This window comes from Alligator sinensis, unplaced genomic scaffold (assembly GCF_000455745.1).
Source record: "Alligator sinensis unplaced genomic scaffold, ASM45574v1 scaffold404_1, whole genome shotgun sequence".
In the NCBI taxonomy this organism is placed as follows: domain Eukaryota; kingdom Metazoa; phylum Chordata; order Crocodylia; family Alligatoridae; genus Alligator; species Alligator sinensis.
Genome location: NW_005841839.1, coordinates 4999807 through 5022478, shown reverse-complemented (window position 1 = coordinate 5022478; position 22672 = coordinate 4999807). Strand labels below are relative to the sequence as shown.

At 45.3% G+C, this 22672-nt stretch overlaps 2 protein-coding genes across 12 annotated transcripts in view; one reads left to right on the top strand and one right to left on the bottom strand.

Annotated features, from left to right (window-relative positions):
• Nucleotides 1-22672, top strand: part of TMEM204 (transmembrane protein 204) — a 115553-nt gene that overhangs the window by 28435 nt on the left and 64446 nt on the right. For 2 of the 9 annotated variants that reach the window (XM_025204241.1, XM_025204221.1), the window contains one exon: nucleotides 4189-5207. The exons of 4 other annotated variants lie outside the window; for them this stretch is intronic. In XM_025204241.1, the coding sequence (XP_025060026.1) occupies nucleotides 4189-4276 (88 nt within the window). In that variant the 3' untranslated portion in view covers nucleotides 4277-5207. Of the gene's footprint in view, nucleotides 1-2268; nucleotides 3127-3157; nucleotides 3246-4188; nucleotides 5208-22672 lie in introns of those variants that run through there. 3 more of the 9 variants (XR_003094037.1, XM_025204211.1, XM_025204236.1) reach the window with 3 other exon arrangements.
• Nucleotides 6487-22672, bottom strand: part of IFT140 (intraflagellar transport 140) — a 182998-nt gene continuing 166812 nt past the window's right edge. For all 3 annotated transcript variants that reach the window (XM_025204179.1, XM_014520225.2, XM_014520228.2), the window contains 12 exons: nucleotides 19842-20019; nucleotides 16986-17176; nucleotides 15739-15834; nucleotides 15031-15163; nucleotides 14785-14928; nucleotides 12649-12777; nucleotides 10577-10759; nucleotides 9899-10105; nucleotides 9205-9417; nucleotides 8946-9112; nucleotides 8379-8520; nucleotides 6487-7042 (listed from right to left, as the gene is read on the bottom strand). In XM_025204179.1, coding sequence (XP_025059964.1) covers nucleotides 6836-7042; nucleotides 8379-8520; nucleotides 8946-9112; nucleotides 9205-9417; nucleotides 9899-10105; nucleotides 10577-10759; nucleotides 12649-12777; nucleotides 14785-14928; nucleotides 15031-15163; nucleotides 15739-15834; nucleotides 16986-17176; nucleotides 19842-20019 — 1990 coding nt within the window. In that variant the 3' untranslated portion in view covers nucleotides 6487-6835. The remainder of the gene's footprint in view (nucleotides 7043-8378; nucleotides 8521-8945; nucleotides 9113-9204; nucleotides 9418-9898; nucleotides 10106-10576; nucleotides 10760-12648; nucleotides 12778-14784; nucleotides 14929-15030; nucleotides 15164-15738; nucleotides 15835-16985; nucleotides 17177-19841; nucleotides 20020-22672) is intronic.

The window sequence follows — 22672 nt, the reverse complement described above, 5'->3', positions numbered from 1 at the left end:
GCCAGCATGCCCTCTGCTGCAGGGGATGGTGTACTACACTTTAGGTGCCTCTAAGCCAGGGATCGGCAACCCCTAGCACATGCCACAGCATGGCACTTAAGGCCATTTTCCTTTGCATGCCACAGCCAGCTCAGGCTCTAGGTAGTTGCCACAGAACCCAGGCTGCTTACAGAAGGCAGCCAAAAGACTGCAAGCCCTGCTGCCTAGAGCCCAGGCCAGCTGCAGCTGGTAGGCTGCAAACAGCTGCACAGGGCTCCACAGCCCCAGCATCGGGCTCTATGGTGGCAGCATCTGCATGCACATCTCTGGATGGGAGAGGGGCCAGGGTTGTACTGCCCGAGGCCCCTTCCCAGCTGGGTGTCCGGAGGCGTATGCACCGCTCCCACAGAACCAGTGCCGGGGCTGTGGAGCCTGGTGTAGCTGTCCGCAGCCTCCTGACTGCCCGCTACAGCCACTGCAGGCTCTGAGCAGTTGCAACAGATGGCAGACAGGCTGCAAATATCTGTGCTGGGCTCCACAGCCCCAGCACTGTGGCAGCAGCAGCTGCATGTGCGCCTCGTGGCGCATGGGGGGTGGGGAATGGGCCAGGGCAGCATAACCCCAGCCCCTCCCCCACCTTCTGCCCAGAGGTGTGCATGCAGCTGCTGCCAGCAGTGAAGCTCAGGCCCTTCACAGCTCCCCCACCTCTTGCCCACCAAGTCAAGGTATTAGGTGGAGGCTGAGGTTTTTGGCACTGTGGTCAAAAAGGTTGCCAACCCCTGGTATACACCGTGGACCACATGGAGCCTATGGCCATATTTCCATCAGAGAATTGCATTGTGGAGATTAGAGTGGAGCAGTACCCAAGCTCTTTCCCACTTCTATCAGGAGGGAGTTTTTCATAGAGCTGCATGTATGCCAAGGTGCTTGCAGGCTTCAAGTGTCTTGTTAAACAGCAGCATGAATCTTGATTTGGCAGTATTTGTGTGATCTTGTGCACTGAGGACACAAAGGATGGGTGAGCATCCTCTCCTACTTCCCATGGTGCTAGAGGATAGGAACAGAAGGACCTGGCCACTTCTTCCCAGTTTCTGTAGGCCAGCTGTTCTCCCTCTCAATACAGAGAGGCATGACTCAGCCAGCTTGCATGAAGGGAGTGTGGTGTGCAGCACAGAGTGAGCATTCCTGGGCTCTCATGGACTGTGCAATGCAATGATAGTTGTGTGTATCAGTGTTGCATGAGAGGAGATGCACTGGAATGGCAGGAGAAAATGACATTGTCTAGATTGAGCTTCTGACTAGGCTGAATCTGCTGATGTGCTCAAATTGGGCCCTTTACTATTCTACTCTGTGGGTTTTCTTTGCCATGGTGACGTTTTGAGAGCTGGCTTTCCATGGGGCTGGATAGGAAGGGGGTGTTTGTAGCTGTCTGCCTGGGAAGGAAGGAGAATGGGGGTAGGAACACATCCTTTTGCCTGAAGATGCATCTCCAGCCACGTAGGGAGAGATGGTTTATGTGTGATGATGGGAGCACTGATAATGTGTTGGCTCACAGCTTTCTGCATGGTGCCAGTGGCTCCTGTTTTCTACTGGTTCCTGACAGACTCCCAGGACCCAGCTCTGCTTCAGAAACTTGGAACCATTTCTTTTAAATAAGTCTCTCCTCATTTTCCCAAGCCTCCCTAGGTGCCCATCCTCCCATGAGCCATTCTCCGCTTACTACAAGAAAGATGCTGGGTTCCTGTCATTCCCTGAACCATCCTTTGCAAAGCTTCTGCTCACCACTCATAGTCACTGCCAGCTGGTGGGGTTAGTCTTAAGCTGTCACGGTTCAGCCAGCCAGGGTTTAGTGGGCCTCTGCATTAATATTTAAAATAGCCCCTTCAAAGAGCTAATGAGGCACATTCAGTGCCCTCTGTGGTGCAACTTAAGTTGGCTCCTCTAGTGCTAACAGACTTGTTACTGCCTATGGCTTTTCTGCAATGGAAAGCCACTGTTTTGGGATTTGTGTTCCAAACCAAATGCTGTGATAGCTAAAGCACAGATCCACTGTACAGGGCAGATGGGGCCAAATTCTGACAGCTGACACTAGGGCTGGACAAATTTATTTCTGGAGGCCTTTACAAAAGAAGGGAGTTCTACAGCTTAGCTCTTAGGACTTCAGCTTATACCTACAGTTGTAATGGCATCATGTCAAGTGCGATGCCCATGGTATTATGTGAGACTCCACCCTATATGTTGTTACTTCATTTTCCCAAGAAGAAGCAATGTTTTTTGGCTCCTCTGCAGATGCTGTTGAGGGAATTCTCCTCTTACCCCAGATGCAGTAGTAGAGTTATTTGAAGGGAGAAAATTTCATATATCAGGACTAATGACAGTTCCAAGCGTCCCTCGCAATGGCACTATTTTCTAGGTGCATGGTACAGGCTCTGAGGTAATAAAATGAGGCTGTAGTAACTGTCATGTTGGTGGTTCCCTCTCTCTTCCCTTCCCTACATAGGGTGTGGAAACACCATCATGAAGCTGTCCCCAAGTTTATAAATAGCTCTACTCAATCTGAATGAGTCATGTGCTCAGGCTGACACAGTGCTGGGCTCAGAGCACACTGCTTGTGCGTACAGGATATCCTCACACAGACTCTCTGCTCTTCCAGGCTCCCCCTGCTCTCATCCTGAGTGCATCCTGAACTTTACATCCCAAGCCCATTAGGCCTCTGAAATAACAGTTGCTGGAGCATTTACGTAACACTCCTGTATGTGCTGCATGTAGCACCAGCTCTGCACAAAGGAACCATGGTGGCTTGGGCTCTGAGACTTACCCTTTCAGAGGGCTGTCCCTTCAGAGGGAAGCAGCCACCAGTTTCCTAGCAGTGGGCTGCACTTTGTTCCAGTGCGCTGGTGCTTGTGAGCATTCAGTTATGTTGTCTTTGCTTGCAAGTGCAAGGGACAGTGTACAAACCAAATTGCATGCAAGGTTTAGGAAGCTGCCTTTGCCCCTGAGCTTTTGTGTTGGCCAGACCTCTGGTTCCCGAGCTCCACCAGTATTTCTGAGCAGTGTCTCAGCATCAGCCGTGGGGGTGCTGTTCTCAGCTTGTGCAATTCATGCCTAAAACCTGTTATCATAGATCTAGTTCTTGAGACTTTTCCTTTGAACTGACAGACAACCTTTTCCCATACAGCCTGCTTGGCTCTTCTAGCTGATCTTTCCAATGACGACAACCCAGGCCCTTGGCTGCCAACATTCACAAAAGGGCTGCAGGCATCCAGGTTTACTTCATTTAAATTTCCAGGAATCAGCAGGGTTGAATTGCTTTTTCAGTCTGAGCCTCCATCCCAAGAGTGTATTTGAAGCCATTATTAAGATGACTGGATTTCTAACTACAAACAGTGTTCATGGGAACAGGCTAACAGGCAGAAAGATGAACTCCAAATTCTCTCTCTGAAAGAACATGTGCAGCATTGTGACCTGTTGGCATGTATCTCACAATGCGATTTGGCTCTTGGAATAGAGAAGGGGCTGAAGTCTCCAATTTGCCGTAATAGACAGGAATGGTTAATGGTTAATGTTGCACCCCTGTGTCACCTACCTAATGTCCAGCTGCCAGTTTTCTTGGAACTATAGTGTTCTATCAATGAGCGTGTGAAAGAATATGCCGCTGTAAAACCCTTCATTTGGTTCAGACCAGTGATTCTCAGTCAGGGTGCCACAGCCCCTCTGGGATGCCTTGAGATCGTTTCAGGGGTGCTGCAGACTGCCACACAGTCAAGACTGTTGGATGTGCAAACATGATTCAGAAGCCATGCCCAGAGAGTTCAAATATGAATCCATAGTGTCAAAAACATTCTGACCTGTTGTGGTCTTTCTGAGTTCTTTGCAACAGAAGAATTGTTCTATTATTTTTCTGTAGTCAAAAATCAAGTGAAAACTAAGAGCTGTCATTTTCCCAAGAGATGTCTTGAGTCTAAAAAGGTTGAGATTCCCCAGTCTAGGCCATTTGGCTCTAGGCAGGTCCTGAAGAGCCAGGAATTGGGCGTCTTTGGGCCATATACAGGCAGGAAAGAAATGTTAAGCTCTAGCTCAGATGTTTCAGTTTCCTTTTGTTCTTCCATTCTGTTGGACTGACACCTTCAGTGAGACACTAGAAAAAAGCTCTGCAAAGAGCAGTTTTTCTTCCCAGTTCATAAATTATGGGATTTTCCTCTCTTGCAGATGTAGCAGAGAAGGATCCAGATGGCGACTGCAGGAGGCTGGCCTTGCAGAATCTGCTGCTAATGGAGAACCTGAAAAAGAAACTTGAAACTGCCCCTTCCTAGGTTGAGAGGGAAAAGGCTTGAAAACAGAAGTGACCTCTACCTAACACTCTTGCCAGCTGGGTGTTTGTAGGCACTGCTGGGCCCCTTCACCAGTCACCTGGCTGAAGGGGAGGAAGAGTGGGGGGGAAGGGTGTAGAGCTGAGAGCCAGTGAGCCTGGCTTGACATCTGGACTTTGTAGTAGAGGCCAACTTAGTGAGCTATTGCTATCCGGTACTGAGTGTACAGATGCAGGAAGGTACATTAGTGCTGCCATCCTCTCTGCACCTCCCCCCATCTCCAACATACTCTGCATTAGCTATTTATAGCCTTGGCAGATTTGAGTGTTCTGCTAAAAATATAGAAGACCTCACAGCAGTCTTCTCCTCAGAAAAACAGGAGGAGTAGATGTAGCCATTTAGCTCCTAGGGCTAAGTCTGTGGTACGTCCATAACACAGGATCTAGTATCCCCCAGTAATAAGTTTTTTGGCAGAGCAGTTATCAAGCAGCTCCATGGGATGGTAGTAGCTTTTTACAGAGGCTGATATTGTTCGTGATGTATGTTGTTAATAGTCGCAGTAAGCTCCTGCCTACCAAAAAATGTGCAAGACCTCAGAGCAGAAACCCCACCCTGCCCAGCTGAACCCACTGGACTGGCATTCTATTTACAAGGGATGAAGCAGGCCTCTCTCCTTTGTGAATAATCATATTATGGTAAGAAGCTGTGGGAGCCAAGGACAGGGTCAACTCAGCATTCTGCAGCGTATTAAAGAGAAACTGCCTCGGTCACTGAAGGCTGGAGTGTCTGCTTTGAAAGGCTCCTCCCAGCTTGGGGGGTTGAAACAGAAGTCATTTGTTAGTGTTCTCCAAACTGATCAACGTGTGTGAAATCTCACAAAGGAAATAAAGCTGTTCTTCCTCTATACAGGAGGACTAATTAGCATGAAATGTGCTAACGTGGCTGCTGAAAATGCAGGTTTCCCTTGCTTTATGAGGGTTCTGCATGTGCAAATTCATTCTTGTCATGACCCATTTTATACCAAAAATTTGTTATGCCAGGTAAATTCACTCGTATGAAATCAGTGTGGTGAAAGCCTGCAGTCAGCTGCTTTGTGCAGTGCACTGTGGGAGTGACATGCACCAAAATATAGTCTCCTGCTCCTGCGTTGATCTGTGCTCCTTGCTTATTGTCTGTGATACGTGTTTCTGGAGTTGTCATCCCCATTATGATAGTGCCCTGTGCTTGTGTGTACTGTCTGCTGTTGGTGAGTACCAAAATTGTCTTGTAAAAGTGGTAGAAATGGGTCTGAGGGTCAGTACAGTCCAGGTCTTGGAACATATCCCTATTTGTTACATTGTAAAGTGGGTTGCCTTTATGTGAATTCAAGTTATGTGCTGTTTTCCAGGAATGTATGTACAGCATAAAGCAAGGGAAACCTGTAAACTGTTTCTGACAGATCTGGGCACAGTAAGAGCCTTAAAGGGACTAAGATAAGGATGTCTTGAAGGCGAGCGGAGAGACTGACTTCATTTCTGTGTTTGCTGCTCCCATGCTGGTTATCTCTGTGCTTTCAATCACTAGGGTAGGGAGTCTTAATTCCTGAAGTTGCTCTTGGAACACCTTCAAAGTAAAACCAAGGGCAGAGCAGCTGGACTTTACTTAATCAAATGTTAGCTGTTAAACTCCATTAGGAGTTTAAACTTGTGTTAGGAAACAGGCTTTGTGGGGATTTTTTCTCTTTTTAAAAAAAAAAAGTGTGTGCGCGCAAATTCCTTTAATTCTGCAGATTATCTAAAACTACAGGGCTGCCTTAGGTCATGTTCCTTATTGTATGTTGCAGCCAGCTGCTATCTGTGGTAACAAAATGCAAGAGCTACAGGTATGGAGTCCTGGCTGTTGGTTTGCATTTTGTCTTGATTTAGTGATCAAGTCGTGGCCCAGGCACTAGCTGTTGTGCATGTTACCTTTCAGAAGGAGGTGAAAGAGTCTTCCTTCCTGCCCCAGGGAGTGAAATACCATACTGCCCTTCTCCCTAACAATTGGCATTTTTAACAGACCAAAGCTTGTAAGCTGTCTTGATGAGATGCACGTTTCACTGCAGTAACAAAACTGGTTTTACACTCTGCTGGGGTAGAAAGTCCTAATGCACAGTACTAGTTCTGTACCTGCTGCTCTCATCCTCCCACCCCTCGTGCCTTAATTGCACTCGCATTCATTTTTTTTCTTAAAAATTTAATAACATATTAAAAATAACCACTCTAAATCTGGGAACTTTTAAAAGAAGATTAACAATAGCTGTCAGCCCTTCTGCATTACACATGTATTTAAGGAGTTCATCACTTGAACAGTTCTGCTTATACTTTCAAGCATAACAAAATTAAACTGCTTGGTATAAACCAAACAATCTACTGCATCAAGGCTTTTTAGAAATAAAGTGGTGGCCTTCTTGCCCCTAGGGAGAACTGATCAGGAAGCTGGGTATTATGCCAAAGAACTATGCCTTGTTTCTCTCAGCAGTGTTAACTTCTGGAATAAACCAGTCCAGTATTTAGAAAAGTGAGCTGTCATGGATCCTCCACTTCATCAGCCACATCCTCTTCGACCTCCTTGTTGTCTTCCATGCTATTGTGACGAATTCTCTCTGGGACAGGGTTGCGGCTCAAGGGGATGCCCAGCCCCCTGTGAACTGCCTCTATGGTGCGTTGACTCACATAATAGGTCAGGTTCACACATGGAATTCTTTTCCTCATCTCTTCCAAGTATCTGTAGGCCTAGAAGTAATATACTGAGTTATGTAGTGTCATGCACCAGGGTCTTTATTTGACAGCCCATCACAGTACAGCGGGGGAGAAAAAGCACCCAAGTACAATTAGTAACTCAAACTATTCATTGTACTATTCATCAAATGGAGATACCTGCCCTCCCTCTCCACAAATAAAATGAAAACTAAGGGTGCTTACAGATTTGGGGGGTGGGAACTGCTTTACTTTAAGCTTACTACACCCCCACACCAAACAGTGCATGCTCACAAAAGGCATTGTGTTAGCAGGATTCAGCTTGCCCAACATCTGTATCGATTGGGTGCTTCAGTGGGGCTTTTAGGGGCTTTTATCTAATAGTGGACTCAATCAGCTATTGGATAAAAGCTCCAAAAAGCCCTGCTGAAGCGCTTGATCTATATAGATGCTGCAGAGCTGGGTAGAACTAACGCCCTGCCTCTTCCAGTAAAGTGCTGTTTTGAGCGGGGGGGTTTCACATCTGTCAATGCCCAAAGGGACCAGCAGCCAGAGGCCACTGCCTTGAGGGGTCATGGTATTCACTAACTTTTAGAAAACTGTTGATGAGCTTTCATTTCTAGCAGTTGATTTCTATTGTATGGATGTGAGGTTGCTTCTCTCTTTTTATTAAAAAGCTAGGATTGGCATTGAAAATTAAGAAAGGGACTGTGATCACCCATTAGCAGCCTTGTATCCTCTACCCTGATATCTGAAGCACTGCAGTATGAACAGGTTAGCTGCATGGCTAGAAAGCCTGATGTTCAGCACCTGGCTCTTTTAGAACAGCAGGTTACTTTTAGTCCAAGGTCTATAACTCTGTGCCGTCTGGCACTTCCTGCTCTGAACAAATGATTCATCACTTCCTCAGATGGCTTCAACTTTGATTTTCCATTTTTTTTCTGGTCCAGGTGGCTGCAAGAGGTACCATGTAATAGCACAGAAATATGACCAGGCCTTTCTATCAAGGGGAACAGTTGCACGTAATGCAGCAGCCATCATTGCATTTCCCTTTCCATGCCCTGTAACAAACTTTCTGCCATGAGATGAAAAATGGATTTAGGCATGCTGTTCCTTCTGCACACCCTGCACAGGCATTAGCACTGGCAAGGTTAAGGTGTTTAATAGTGATAGCTCAGCTCTTTTTGGGGGTAAAGTTTAACATGAATACTCAGAGCAGCTGTCAATGATGGAGTGTCTCTGTTTGTGTTCTGAGAAAGTACTATAGTGAGCTGCACTCTCTAAGGAGGCAAATAATTTAAATTGTAGACCTGTAAGACAGAAAAATCCTTTATCTTTCGACAATGTGGATGGTGCTCTAAAATTAACTTACCATCTGGAATTCCTCCACCTGCAAGTAATGTTCAACTATAAATCCCAAGACGTCACCTAAGCGAATGGTACTGTCAAGGTCTGGCTCATCTAGGAGAAGTTCGCACTGCCTGATTGCCTCCTTGGGATCTTCAGAGTAAGCTCTAACAAAAGAACATGTTGAAACAATAAAGAACTTGTGCAGAGAAGACCACAGGCCTTTGTTTACTGCATTTCTCTCTCAGCTAGCATACAACTAGGAACCTCGATGTGTGCGTTTGTGCACATGAGCGCTTGCCCCATGGCCTCCCTTCATTAAGGTGGCAGTCTTGGTAACTTACTTTAACCAAAAGGTTAAATATGCAAAAGTTGCATTTACTTTGAGGTCACCTTTGCCCATCACTCAAAAGTCAACATGCTATTCATTAGTTGCATATTCTTCCCCTCCCCAGGGGGCCAAGTTTTATGACTGCTTTAAGAGGTGAGTTGTCTGCACAGGACTAAACTACATTGCTACTAATGTAGAAAGCTTTCTTCAAATGCAGTATTTCTATATGCCATTTTCCATGCTTGGAGCACTGAAGGTTACCTTCGAGCCTGGATGAATCGCTTGATTAGAGCCATTTTGCTTTGCAAAAGTGCCAGTTTGCTTTCCTGCTCAACAGGGCTCCTAATCTTTGCCTTTGATAGGCATTTATATGCCTCAGTCAGGGCTCCTTGTGCTTTCTCATAGTTCTGATACTCATCGATCTCTACCTGCAAGGAGAGGACCAATTGGGAAGGAGGTTAAGTGTCCTGTTCCTGAACATCACAAATCAAACTTCTCCAAGAGTAAGAAGGGGATGTACCTGAGCACAAGCATCATAAAAGCCAGCTAAGAGATCAAGGGCTCTTCCTTTGGTATAGAAGCTAATGATATTCTTCATAATCTCTGGGTCTTTACGCCAATCCAACGACTGTAAATAGTTGGCTGCCATAATATAAATCTCTCTCTGTCTGGAGACTCCAGCAAAAAATACTATCTTCTCTGTGTCTCCAGACTTCAGCAGTGCTCTCATAGCCTATAAAAAGAGGTGAGGAGGGTCATCATCAGCAATATAAAAACAAGAAGCACTGCCCAGACCGAGATGGACTCACAATGCTTATAATCCCTACTATACAATCTAGTGCAAGGACTCCCTTTCATCAGATCTTCAGTAGCCCTAGAGCACGACATCTGAGCAAATATGTTCCATCTCACAGAAGGAAAAGGGAAATAGAAGGTCCCATGTGGGAAGCCAATCCTGTGGAACCTGGGGAGGACCCTGAGGAAGCCTGAATCCTGAAAACAAAGGGAAACAAGGCCTGTAAATGTGATTATTTCTGCCTAGATTTAAACTAACTCAGTCTCTTTAACAGTAGCAACTTACTATATCTCTGACAATAATTCCTTGAAGCAATCGCTTACCTACTGATTATAAGTATATATGATTTGTCACTCCACATTTATGAAAGCCAAGATGTTCAAACACTGGTCCTGTAGCTTCCCCTACCCAAACTCACCTTTAGTTTGTTTCCTGCTTGAGTGTATTTCTTGGCTGCCATATGGTAATTGCCTTGCCGCATGCAGCAGTCAGCAATCTGCTCCAACAACTCTCGCCTAGATTCCTCAGAGAGCTCCTTGGAATCCTTGGAGATGGTCATCTTCTCTGCCATCTCCTCTGTAATAGTCAGGTTCTGCTGCAGACAAAGCTGCAGGGCTTCGTGGTACTAAGATGAAAGTGGGAGAGAAATAAGCTTTAGCTAATTGTTCTGTACATAAGGGCATTAAATCAAGTTCAGCTTGCTACAGTTTGGGTTCAATCCCTAGTCATCCTACAACTTTTAAGCCTTTTTGCAGCTTAAAAGTGAGAGTGGGTACATCTGAAGCCAGCAAGACCCAAGTGATTAGGGCTCCAACAGCCTGGGCTGTATCATCTTAACATTAAAGTGGCTCCTAAAAACCGCTCTGAAGTGACTGAATCTAGGGGTGGAATTAAATTTGGATGTACCCTAGCTCTATAACAAGTGAAGCCAAAACCCTTAGGGAATTCTGAGTGGTTCAAAGCAGATGTGTTTTCTGCATTTTGGTCTTTGTTGCAGTGTGGTTTGGGTCCTAGATGCAGCCTGACTTGCTGCTGAGCTCTGCTCTTCTATAGTCACACAAAAGAGGCCAAGAGGGGATGCTGTAGGGGCTTTTACCTTTTTGGCTGCTAGCAGCAACTCCACAGCTTTTTCATATTGGCCATGTTCAATGAAGAAGTCGGAACAGCGTGCCAGCAGGGCAGGGTCTGCTTTCTCATCCAAGTCCTCAGCAATCAACTGCAGGGCCCCAAACTGCTGTGTGGCAAAGGCCAGCTCCAGTGCTTTAGAGAAGTGTCCCGCCTAGACAAACCATGGACAAATGTTTCGTTTTCCACCCCCTCATAGTGGTTTCCACACAAGCTCCATAAGCCACCTGATCACTGAGTTTCTGCAGAAGAGCTCTGGCTATATAAGCCACCACTTGTATAAAGATGCCTGCAGTCTTTACCTTCTTCCAAAATGACTATTCTCTTTCTCTAGGTCTTGAAATAGTTAACTAAGGCCAGCGAACCTGACTCAGGGTGCATAAGAACAAACTACAACCCTCTGGATGTACAAGGCTGCCATTGGTTCTGTATGTACAACCCTCCATGGCTGCTATTGCTTGGCAGCTCCTATACCTTTTTGTGTAAATAAGTGGGCCCACCTGGCAAGCTAGAGACTAATGTAAGTCTCTGTATGTCTTGCACTGCAGAGTAGCAAGTCCTTCTAACAATAAATGTAAAAGCACTGATGACCTTTGATGGAAGTCTCCTACAGCGACAAAGGGCATATTCCACCCACTCTCTTGTAATATGAGTGGTTGACTTGTTACAGTTGACAAATACAAAGTATAGGAGGCAGTTTATCATTATCATCCTTCATCTGCGATAGGGGTGCGCCAATAGAAAATTTGTGGGCCAATACTGATGGCGGATTTTTAATGAGCCATATCGACCAATACCAATCTGCTTCTGATATTCAGCCCCACAGCATGGAGAGTGGTGTCCAGCTGGTAAGTCTGTTGTGGGGGAAAGGGCATGCAGCCGGGGCACCAAACTGGGGGGAGTAGTAGATATGTTAAAGGGTAGGGCTAAGATTCCAAGAAACCTAGACAAATTAGAAGATTGGACCAAAAGAAATCTCAAGGTCAGTAAGGCCAAGTGCAAAGTCCTGCACTTAGGACAGAACAATCCTATACACTGGTATAGGCTGGGGACTAATTGGCTAAGCAGCAACTCTGCAGCAAAGAACATGAGGGTTGCAGTGGACAAAAAGCTGAACATGAGCCAACAGTGTGCCCTTGTGAAGAAGGCTAACAGCATACTGGGCTGCACTGGTAGAAGCATTGCCAGCAGATCAAGGGACAGGATTATTCCTCTGTCTGCCGCACTGGTGAGGCCACATCTGGAGTACTGTGTCCAGTTTTAGGACCCCCCCACCACTACCAAAAGGATGTAGACAAATTGGAGAGATTCCAGCAGAGGGCAGTGAAAATGGTTAGGAAGCTGGAGCACATAACTTTTGAAGACAGGCAAGGGAACTGGGCTTATTTAGTTTGGAAAAGAGAAGACTCGGGAGATTTACTAGCAGCCTTCAAATACCTGAAGGGTGGTTCCAAAGAGGATGGAGCTAGACTGTTCTCAGTGGTGGCAGATGTCCGAACATGGAGCAATGGTTTTAAGTTGCAGCAGTGGGAATTTAGGTTAAATATTAAGAAAAAAACTCTCACTAGGAGAGTAGTAAAGCACTGGAACAGGTTACCCGGAGAGGTTGTGGAATGCCCCTCTTTGGAGATCTTTAAGACCTAGCTAGACAAAACCTTGGCTGTGATGGGATAGTTGGTACTGGTCCTGCTTTGAGCAGGGGGTTGGACTAGATGCCCACCTGAGGTCCCTTCCAACCCTCATTTTCTTCAGACATCGTTGGAAGAGATCACAAGTGAAATAATGAACTAGGATGATCTCCATCAAGTCCAGTGGGAACAAAGTAGCTCTGTTTTGTACTGATTAATGAGTATATTAAGTGTAGCAGCTGGCAGAGCCAGACCAGGACTGGAAGAGCAGTCAGCCAAATCAGGACAGAGGCTAATGGGCATTTTTGCACATGACGGTGGGAAGTGAACAATTAGCTTAAAGCTTGAGACTCAAAGTACTCAGCTGATTTGACAACTTTCCATGTAACACTTCGTTCTTTGCAGTCATAGTTACCTTGTGGTACAACATGACTGCTCTGTCCATTTGTTCCCCTTTCTCCTCATAATAGCAGGCTGCCTCTATCATGTCCTCTGGGGAGCTCAGCAGAGCTAAGTTCATCAGCTGGTCATCCAGGTTGTTTTCCTACTCGGAAAGAAAGACATGTATTTAAATACATATTTTGGAGCTCCTTTCAGCACGGCATCTGAGCTGATATAACTGGTGTCAATGTTGTGAGAGTCTTATTACCAACCTGTCTCTCTTAGATGTGAGCAGAAACCAATATGAACATCTTACCAGGCATGTCACACTCACCTGTGCCCCTGGGCTGGATCCAAACTTCAAGAAGCCTCCCAGGTTGGATCTGGACCCAGCAGCAGGGTAAGCAGTAGTGTGGGAGTTAACACAGCCAGCACTTGCCTCTCCCTCCGCCCCCACTGCTGACATGCATGCCCATCAGGACTCTGTAGCTGGAAGTTCAGTGGCAAGCCTCAACTCCAAATTCCCAGCCCCTCTGCAAGCCCTGCAGAGTGGGTAAAATGGTTCCACAAGCCATCTGTTTGATACCCCTGCTCTATAAAATTACTTTGATCAACTGCATCTGGATAGCACACCCATGTCAACAATCTGCATGTCACACTTTGTGAGAGAGACCCCCACTAATCTGACTTTTATGATGCAGCCTTCCAAGACAGATGGACTTGCCTGGTTCTACACTTAGATCAGTGATTTTCAACAAGGCTGCTGCAGCACCTCAAGGTGCTGTATAGGAGTGCAGCAATAAAGATTTTCTTGGCCGATACCGATAGTCTATTATTAACCAACCATATTGGCCAATGCCAATCTGATAACTGATTAAAATAAATCTTTTTTTTTGGCACACTCCAGCAGCCTCCTGCATCACATGCATCATTGTCCCAGCACTTAAGAATGATGGCGGGGGCACCTGAAGTAAAGCTCATCAAATGAGCTTCAGTTCAAGCACTACCACCACCACTGCCTCTCAGCACACGGTTGCTTTTAAGCAGAGCACAGCCAAGTGGGGCAAGGGCAGATGTGTGCTGTGGGCTTCAGGGCTCTCCACCCTGCTGTCTTTACCCAGGTAGCCACACTGTGACCACTGTCACACTGGCTGCATGCCCCCTGCCCAATCGGCAGTAAGGGGCACAACTCACCAGCCTCAGTGCTGCCAGGTGAGCAGGGGGGTGCAGCTAGTGCGAGGCTCCCAAGGAAAAGGCAGCAGAGCGGACAGCCCCGAGCCCACAGCAAGCAGCTCACATCCACCTCATGCACAAATCTGGGGGAGGGCACATGTCCCCCATGCCTCCCCTGACAGGTGCGTGCAGTGGCAGGGAGCCACCCCCATCATGCCCTCTGGATGAGCCACCCGTGGCTCTGTCCCACTCCCTAACCCAACCCCAGGTCCCATGCACTGCCACTGCCCCACTCCCTCCTTCACTGGGGGGGCCTTGATCTGCCCCCTCTCCCACACTCCTTCCCTCCCCCATGCCCTTTCCCCTCCATAGACTTACCTGCAGAGAGCTGCTTTCCATGCTGCTCAGCTGTATTCCTGGCCATATGTAGCTGCGCACATGCACATGGCACCCCTTGCATCTCGCTTCTGGCAGCCCCAGCAGGACCAATTGCAGGCTAGAATTCTGCCTGCCTACAAGGGGAAACCCACCATTTCCTGAGAGAACCCAGGTATCTGGGGGCCCCAGCCCTGCAGGGGAGAGGAAACCCAGGTGTCCAGGGCCCTGGCCAGAAGGCATAATTATTGGTAAACATTACTGGCTACAATGGCCAAAAAAAGCCAATAGCCAATAATGTCATTTCCCCTTGTATCAGTGCCAATCCAATAGATAACTGATATATCGGTGCACCTGTAATACTATGAGATTCTTTTAAGGGTGTTGCCCAATAATAGCACTGTTAAGTGTACAAGCACCTGCACATGATTCAGAAGATAAACCCAGACATTTCAAATAGGAATCCATAGTGTCAAAAGCATTCTGACCTGCTGTGCTGCTCTAGAATTTTTTTTGTGTAGTCAAAAAAAAACAAGCAAAAGCTCAGAGCTGGAATTTTCTTAGAGGGTCTTGGGTTTTAAAAGGTTAAGAACCACTAGCCGAGACGTATGTGCTGTCATACCTTACACAGGCGGATGGCATTGTTGAAGGCCTGAGCCCTGGTGTAGAAGTGCACAGCCTGTTTGATTTCCTCCTGGCTCTCATACTGGCGGGCCAGGTGATACGATGCTGCCCAATTTCCTGTTTCATTCGCTATTTCAGCTGCCTGAAAAGAAAAATTAAAACCACTCACTTCATGCCTGGTTTCAACTTGGCATGTGTAGGAATGCTGACTGTCCTGTGAGCAGTGGGAGGCAGGCTGGTTTACCTTCTGGATGTTGCCCTGAAAGCAGTGCACACGGACTAAGGAAAAATAGTCCTGGGCCAACTCATAGTATTTTAGTGCAGATTCCATTTCTGACTGGCTCTCCAAGTACTGTGCCCACCATTTCCACAGGGCCCTAGAAATGAAGCAAATTAATTAGGCTGATGGTATTTAACCACTAGAAGGAACTATCAAAAGAAGTGCTAGATGGTTTTCCTCCTTTTGATATCTTTAAATTAAGACTCAATGTCTGTCAGATGTCCTTCTGTCAAACACCAGTCACTAAACTCAGCGCACAGGTGAAATTTAAGAGCCTTCAGTATATAGGATATCAGATTAGGTGATACAATAACCCTATGATCCTGTCTGGCCTCAAAATCTATTAAACTACAGTCTATACAGTAATGTTTTCTGTTGCTCACTTCTCTCAGTAATGATACCAGCAGCATTAACTGTACAACACAATACCATGCCACCATTGCTTACAAACAAGATCCATGATGAAATCAGCCAAATGAACAAACTTCCAGTACTATGCCTGGCATTAGAGCACTTATACACTTGCCAGTCTTGGAGTCTATTAAGTCAGCCTGGAAAATCCCAAGAGCTTGCAGGAAAGTGTTAAACTACACATCAGATCTGAAATTCCCACCCCAGCAGGCCACTCATTCAGACATGTTGGGGAAGAAAGGGAAATAATATAGCACTAACTTATCTTTCATCTTGTTGACATAGATCTCCAAGGCTTGTAAATCTTCAGAGAGCATTCTGGGCACTTCAAACCTATGCGTGTCTGATTTCTCATAGCTGTGCAGGAAAAGGACATGTTAGGTGGTGAAGGTCAGTGCTTCAGGAAAACTGCCTGATCACTTTGCTCATCAGTTTTATTTTGTTAGCATGCACGAGTGATGACAGGAATAATACTTCATTTTTATAAAGCACTCTTCATCAACTGCAAGAACCACGCCAGCGCCACAGAATCAATATACCAAGGAAAGGCCACAGTGCTGGCACTACTAGGGCAAAAATGGATACAGAAAATCAGATAGCTTGGTTTTGGAAGAAAAGGCAAGCAGAGCATACCCAAACGGCTATGAAATGCTGTCAAGGGGCATTAAAGGGGTAGATCCCAGATATCAATCCCAGCCACACCTTATCTGAACAGAGGTCAGAGCAAAGTATATTTGATAAACATCTTGACTCCTCATCTTGCTTGTTTTCTTAACCAGCTCAACTTGACTGCAATCTCTGCCCTTCTCCAGAGCTGGGAGCACGCTCTTCTATCTGTACTGATTCCACTTCCGCAAATCTCTTCTTTCCTTCTCCTAGCAGATGAATTATATGCCCTGTCTACAGCTCATCACACGAAGAGCTCTGGAGCATAAGCATCTGCGACTTCACAAAGCAAAGCTACCATGTAATTAATAACATTTAATACTCATATAATGCATTTTTTTTATAAAAGTGCCACCCCCAGCACTTTTCCAAGACCTCAGCTGTCATAGGATAAGAGTTCTAAACACATCAGCCAACATCAACCTCTGGGGTGCCAGATGGGTCTGCACTCCAACATGAGTGCTTATTCATGGAACAAGGAGGAAAAAGGAAGGCAGCTCTTGTGATTAAAAGCACAGGACTTGGGGTGGGGGACAGGAAATCCAAATTCTATTCATGGCTTCACTACAGGCTTTCCTTGGGCAAGTTACTTATCCTTTCAGAATCTCTCAGTTCCTTAACTGACAGGGGAGTTATAGGGTTTATTTTAATAATGGTAGGAGATCCTAAAATGGAAGGTAACAGAAAAGAGGACAGATTATCTACTACTTGCAGGTGCCTTCTGGAACCCCTCCCCCAGCCAACTCTGACTTGCCCTCCAAAGAACTGTGCTAAAGCTCCAAATTCCTTATGTACAGAACCATACTCCAAGTGTGCAGCCTGAGCTCTTGGTTGCTGCTTACTAGGTGAGTGCAAGACTGTGTTCCCCAGTGGCCTCCAGATGTTTGGCATAGTTGTAGTACATGGTGCGCAGATGAACCCGATCATGTGTCTCAGCGACTTCTATGGCTTTCTGCCACTGGTCAGAAGCCTGGTAGAACTTGTTCAGGAGGTCATAGCGTTTGCAGATCTTGTACAGTCGCTCTGCATCTTCCTGAAAAGAGAGCAAAACTGAGAAGTCTGAGTTGGAAGAGCACTTTGCAAGGTGTATAGCTAAGCATCAACTTCTAAGCTGTAATTACAACAGACCATTGGATGCATTGCAAATAACACGAATTAGGGCAGGAGGAATTTTAAGCAACTAAATATATGTAGCCTGGAATAGTAGCATTGTGACTGGGAAACAGGATGTTTGCATGAAAATAAGGAAAGCACTCAGATCCTGGCATTTACTGGACAATATTAACTGGGGTGACATGAGCAGCTACCAGTAAATTAAACACCAATTGTTTTCAAAATGCTGAGCCCATTCACAATAGAGGCAGCAACACGCTCATATTGAAGCTATTAGTTTTCATGGTCATTCTGACCTAAGCTCAGAGAGACTGAGTCCCCCAGATGAGGAGCTAGAGAGGGCCTCGCTAACTTTGTGGCAGTTTTCTCAGCAAGAAAAAAATAAGCCTTTGAAGACATTGTCCCCTCAGAGCAGCTCCAAGATATAGGAACTGGGTTCTTGGATTATGAATGTGGAACAAACCCCTGAAGCCATGACTAAGGCAGTGTAGCCATGGACTTCAATTAGAATTAAAACCTTAGAATTCTCCTCCTCCTGACGCAAGAAATGAGCAAATTTGGAACTGGACTATTTTTAATCTTTGAACAGGACTCCTGTCTAAGAAGCATTTTCCTGCCCCACCCAACTGCTGTCCTGCTGACTGCTATCTTTAGCAACTAGCAAGACAGAAAATGTAGTTTCCGACTCCTTTTGATTTACATCTTTTTGTATAGGTTCTGTCTCCTACACTCCCTCTCCTCACCAGTGTAGGTTTGTTTTCCACTCCACTTTTGCTTCTGCTTTTCCCCAGATCAGCTTTAATTATCCAAGCACAGAAGTTTTCAGTCACTTCTCTTCAGCCTAATGAATCTCCCTGTCAGGAAGCTTTTCCAAATATTCAGCCTCAATTTCCTTTTCCTTCATTTTATCCTGTTATTTCTAGCGGTGCCCTCCTTCCAGCATGCAGAACAATTCCTCCATTTTCATGACATTTATAGTTTTCCAGTATTTGTAACTGCCAGCACCTTCCTCTTCCAGCCAAACTCTAAATATTCAGCTCTTTTAAATACTGCCCTATTTATGAATCCCTCTAGGAACCTAATAATCTGAGTTGTTTATTCTGGACTTCTTCAAGTTGATCAAGATTTTTCTGGTAATTAGATCCTTAGCATTGAAGGCAATATTCCAGGTGCAACTGGAACAGAGATGCCTAGTTAGATATCAAGTCAAAGCTCCAGGATGTGGTGCCTCTGAGAATACAGCCCAAAATTGTCTTGGCTGTTTTTATTATGTTGCAAACTTATGTCTAATCGGTGGTCTCCTATGAATCTTGGGCTCTTTCAGCAGTGTTGCTTTCCAAATTTCTTTTTCCCATTGAATATTTTTTCTTAGATGTGTTATCTTTCATTTTTCCAGAGGTTTTGTTTTAATTTTCTGCCAAATTTTTTAACACTTTAGGACCATATGTAACCTCACTGCAGTTTGACGTATCTTGCACTATGCTGTCACCAGTGAAATCAGCATCATGCTGTTCAGTCCCTCTTATAGACCATTAACAAAAATATTTAAGAAGGCTAACCTAATACCAGTACAGAGCAGTTTATCATTACTATTATGTTACACTTTTCTAGCCACATGACAGTGTTAATCTGGAATCCAGTTAAGATCCTAGTTTTACTGGTTCAGTAAAGTGTTAGTCAAAGAATGTGTAGGCTCTGATACAAGGTGTGTAGGAAGGACAAGCTACACATGAACATTTATTGATTGTTAGAGGGTAAACCCCAGGCTGTCCAAGAGGCTTCTCCTCTGCCAGCTGACACACGTTAAAATACTACTTGTCTTTTCTCCACAAAGGTTTTTAATGTACTCAGATGCTTTAGCAAGCCCATCTTAAGAAAACCCTTATCTAGACAAGCCATGGGTAAACAAGGGTGGCAGAATCAGGCTTTCACAGAAAGGTTTATGAGACAGCACATCTATCATTTCTCAGCAGTCCAAGCATATGATACTGCTACAATACTTCATTCGACCAATATTTTAATGCTATATATTTTAAAAAGCAATTGAGTTTGCCTGGGAAAATTCATTGGCTACAAGCCTATGCTGTTTATGGCTCATGATTGTGCTATGTTCAGAGATCTCTAGGGATTTGATGCTGCCACATTTGCTCACATTTAGTCACCCTTACGTATCAGTTAATAGTGCAAATTGTTAGATAATGCATTTAGAGGCTAATTAGCATTTATGATATAAATTAGGGTCTCATCAGGAGAAGATAGTTCAGGTGATATTAGCCATGATAGAGGTTGATGAGACATCAACATGGTGCTGCTAGGAAAGACACAAAATCCAGTTTCAGTAGGGCAGAAATTCGAATTGCACAAAAATAATTGTCAGGTTCATTTTTCTTTGCCTCTTTGTGAATAGGCTTTGCATTCACCTTTTCCAAATTCTCTGAATCCTTCCCAAACTTTAAAAAAATAATAGTGGTGCCTGGAACTCTTTAGTTTAACTGCCTTGCCTGAAGGGTACATACTTATCAGACAGCTTTGTATGCCAATTGCTTATTACTAGAAAATGGGCAAGTTGCTACTGAGAGTCCTACCAGCATGCCCAGCTGAATTGCCAACATTGCCACCCTGGCTTCTTGCTCTGGTTCTCGTTCTGCCTCTCTTAATGCCTTGGCTCCTCTGGCATGACCCATGTTTCCAAGGCAAACTTTGGCAACATCCAGCCTTTGTGTCTTCACACACATGCGGGCCATATTCTCCCAGACTGCCTCGCTAAAAGAAATAAGGAAAAAGGGTTTTGATAAACTGAAAAACCTCACCACATTGTAGAGATAGGGGAGACAGAATTAGATTTGTCCAGTGTGAAGGCTGGGCAAATCATGCATTCAGTATCTTTAACACCTGCATTATAAGGAGAGAATTTCAAAAGGAAGGCATGTGTGTTGGCAGAGAAGCAATCCATCATTATTAGTACATGTACACTGACAATATAAAAACATGTAGACACATTGCCAGATAAGGTTGTACACATTTGCTGTATAAGAGTTTAACAGAAAGAGAAGTAAACCTCAGACACAAAGATCATGTCCAGGGCTGAACTTCCAAAGCCAAAAAGGAGAGATGAGATCTGCAGCTTGGATTCAGAAACATTTCCAAATACAAACATTTATGTTTTTATTTTTGCTTACATTTATTATGTACCTAACATGAACACCTCTGGATGCATATGTATCATTTAAAATATGAAAACTAATGATACTGCCCCACAATTGACTGCAATATTCTGAAACTGCACTACTGCCTGTCTTTTAAGAATAACCTACTCCGAACTCCAAAAACCCTGCCCTTCTATGGCTTCCAATCTTACACAATTCAAGTTTAGAAACTGTCATTAAGAGCCTGTCATAAGAGCAAAGGAACACTGGGCAAGTTAATAGGATGATTCATAGGAAATAAGCGAGCAGACTCTTGTGCTTTAATTTAAAACTTGGTCAAAAATTGCACACGTACTAAAAGCAAAGCTGGGAGGGGTTTTCTTTTAACCTTGTGCTACTCAGAGTGGGAATTTCCCAGTGCCAACACTGTCAAAAGTCAGTTAGCACATAGCATTATGAAATATCCCTCCTATGAGAGATGCGGTAAAGATTGCTTTTTAAAGCAGTATGATAATGACTGTTCTCACTGGACTTTTGTCATCACACACTGACATTAAGGGTAAAGTCAAGACACACAACATTTTTGACAGATCCTATTTTATACTTAAGGCTGTTTACAACAGACACTGACTAACAAAATCAACAAGGGTCAAAATCAGCTTCTGTTCTATATCTATGCCAGTGGCATCACAATTCATGCGTAGGGCTCTTAGGCATTACTGCAACATCAAATACATTAAAAATAATAAAAATGTCAAAAATAATCCATCAAAAAGTTAAATACAGTTTCAGATCTGTCCTGGAACACAAGCACCCTTCCCAAGATTTCACGGTTTTACAATCATATTTTCCTATTTTTTTAAATGTTTACTCTTCCTTGTTGCTGTGAGAAAGACCCACACAAACAGGGGAAACTGACTAAACGGGAAACAGTGAAATAGACTAGACATAACGTGCTGTCAAACACACAACCTAAAATGGCTGAGAAAGATATTGTTTCCTAGTCTTTTCCAATGAAGAGGATTACGTGTTACTTCTAACAATAACAGGTACAAAACTGCCAGGCAAAAGATGTTTCTTTAAATACATGAGGCACATTTCAGCAAGGCATAGCACTTTAGAGATAAAATTAAATAGAAAAAGAATAAGTCTCTAGTCAGAGGCTTGTTTAGCTGCTTTGATGACTCTCTTCCATCTTTGTGCTAGGACCAAACCTGGCCTCTTTTTTTACTCTTTTGACATGTCCAGTCCCTGCCAGACCAAGAAACCAAAAGCTGCATGAAAAAAAAATACAATGATGTACAAAACCAAAAAGTTGCATAAAGGTTTCAGAGCCAGATCCTCAATTAGTGCAACTCAACATACCCTTGCTGAACAAAATCACAATTTACATCAGCTGAGGATCTGACCCTAACTTAAGTTTTGCAAGGTGTGAGTTGGTATTATATAGGGCTGTGCCAAGCTTCAGGGGCTGATTCGATTTGGAGGAGATTCAGCCTGATTCAGTGGTCGAATCAATTCAGAAAAGATTTGGAAAGCATCAGCGATTCAGGCTCGCTGTGGCATGGAGCTGGACCCAGACTCCATGCTGGTAAAAAGGGAGCAGGGGAGGGGGAGCAGGAGGAGATGGGAGGGGCCATGGGGGGACCCCTACCAGGCCCCATCCCTTGCCTGCTCCCCCAGTCCCCCAGAATGCTCCCTGTCCACTGTCCCAGCCCCCGCCCATGGCTGTCCCACGCTCCAGCTCCTGGATCTTACTAAAAAAAGCTCCACTCACTGGCTGCTGCCAGGTAGGGGAAGCAATCCCCATGGCCCCCACTGCCCCATGCCATGTGGGGGGGCTCTGCCATGACCTCTCTGAACCCCTCCCACTTTCTCAGCCTCCCCTATGGTTGCCCAGCCCACCCCAGCTCCTGGCCCTTTAAAAAAAAAAAGCCCCGGCTGCCGCAGCAGCCTCAGGGCTTCTGGGGGCTTGTGGCAGAGTTCCCCCATGCAGCATGGGACAGTAGGGGGGCTGCCCCCCTGCCTGGTGGGAGTCAGTGAGTTGGGGCTTTTTCTTTGGCTTTTTTTTTAAAGGGCCAGGAGCTGGGGCAGGCAGGGCAGCCATGGGGGGTGGGGCTGGGAGAGTGGGCAGGGGTTGAGGGGCTCGTGGCAGAGCCCCCCACATGACATGGGGCAGTGGGGACCATCCCCCCCAGCCCAGCAGCAGCCAGTGAGTGTGGGCTTTTTTTTTTTTTTTTAAGAGCCAGAAGCTGGGAGAGGGGGTGGGG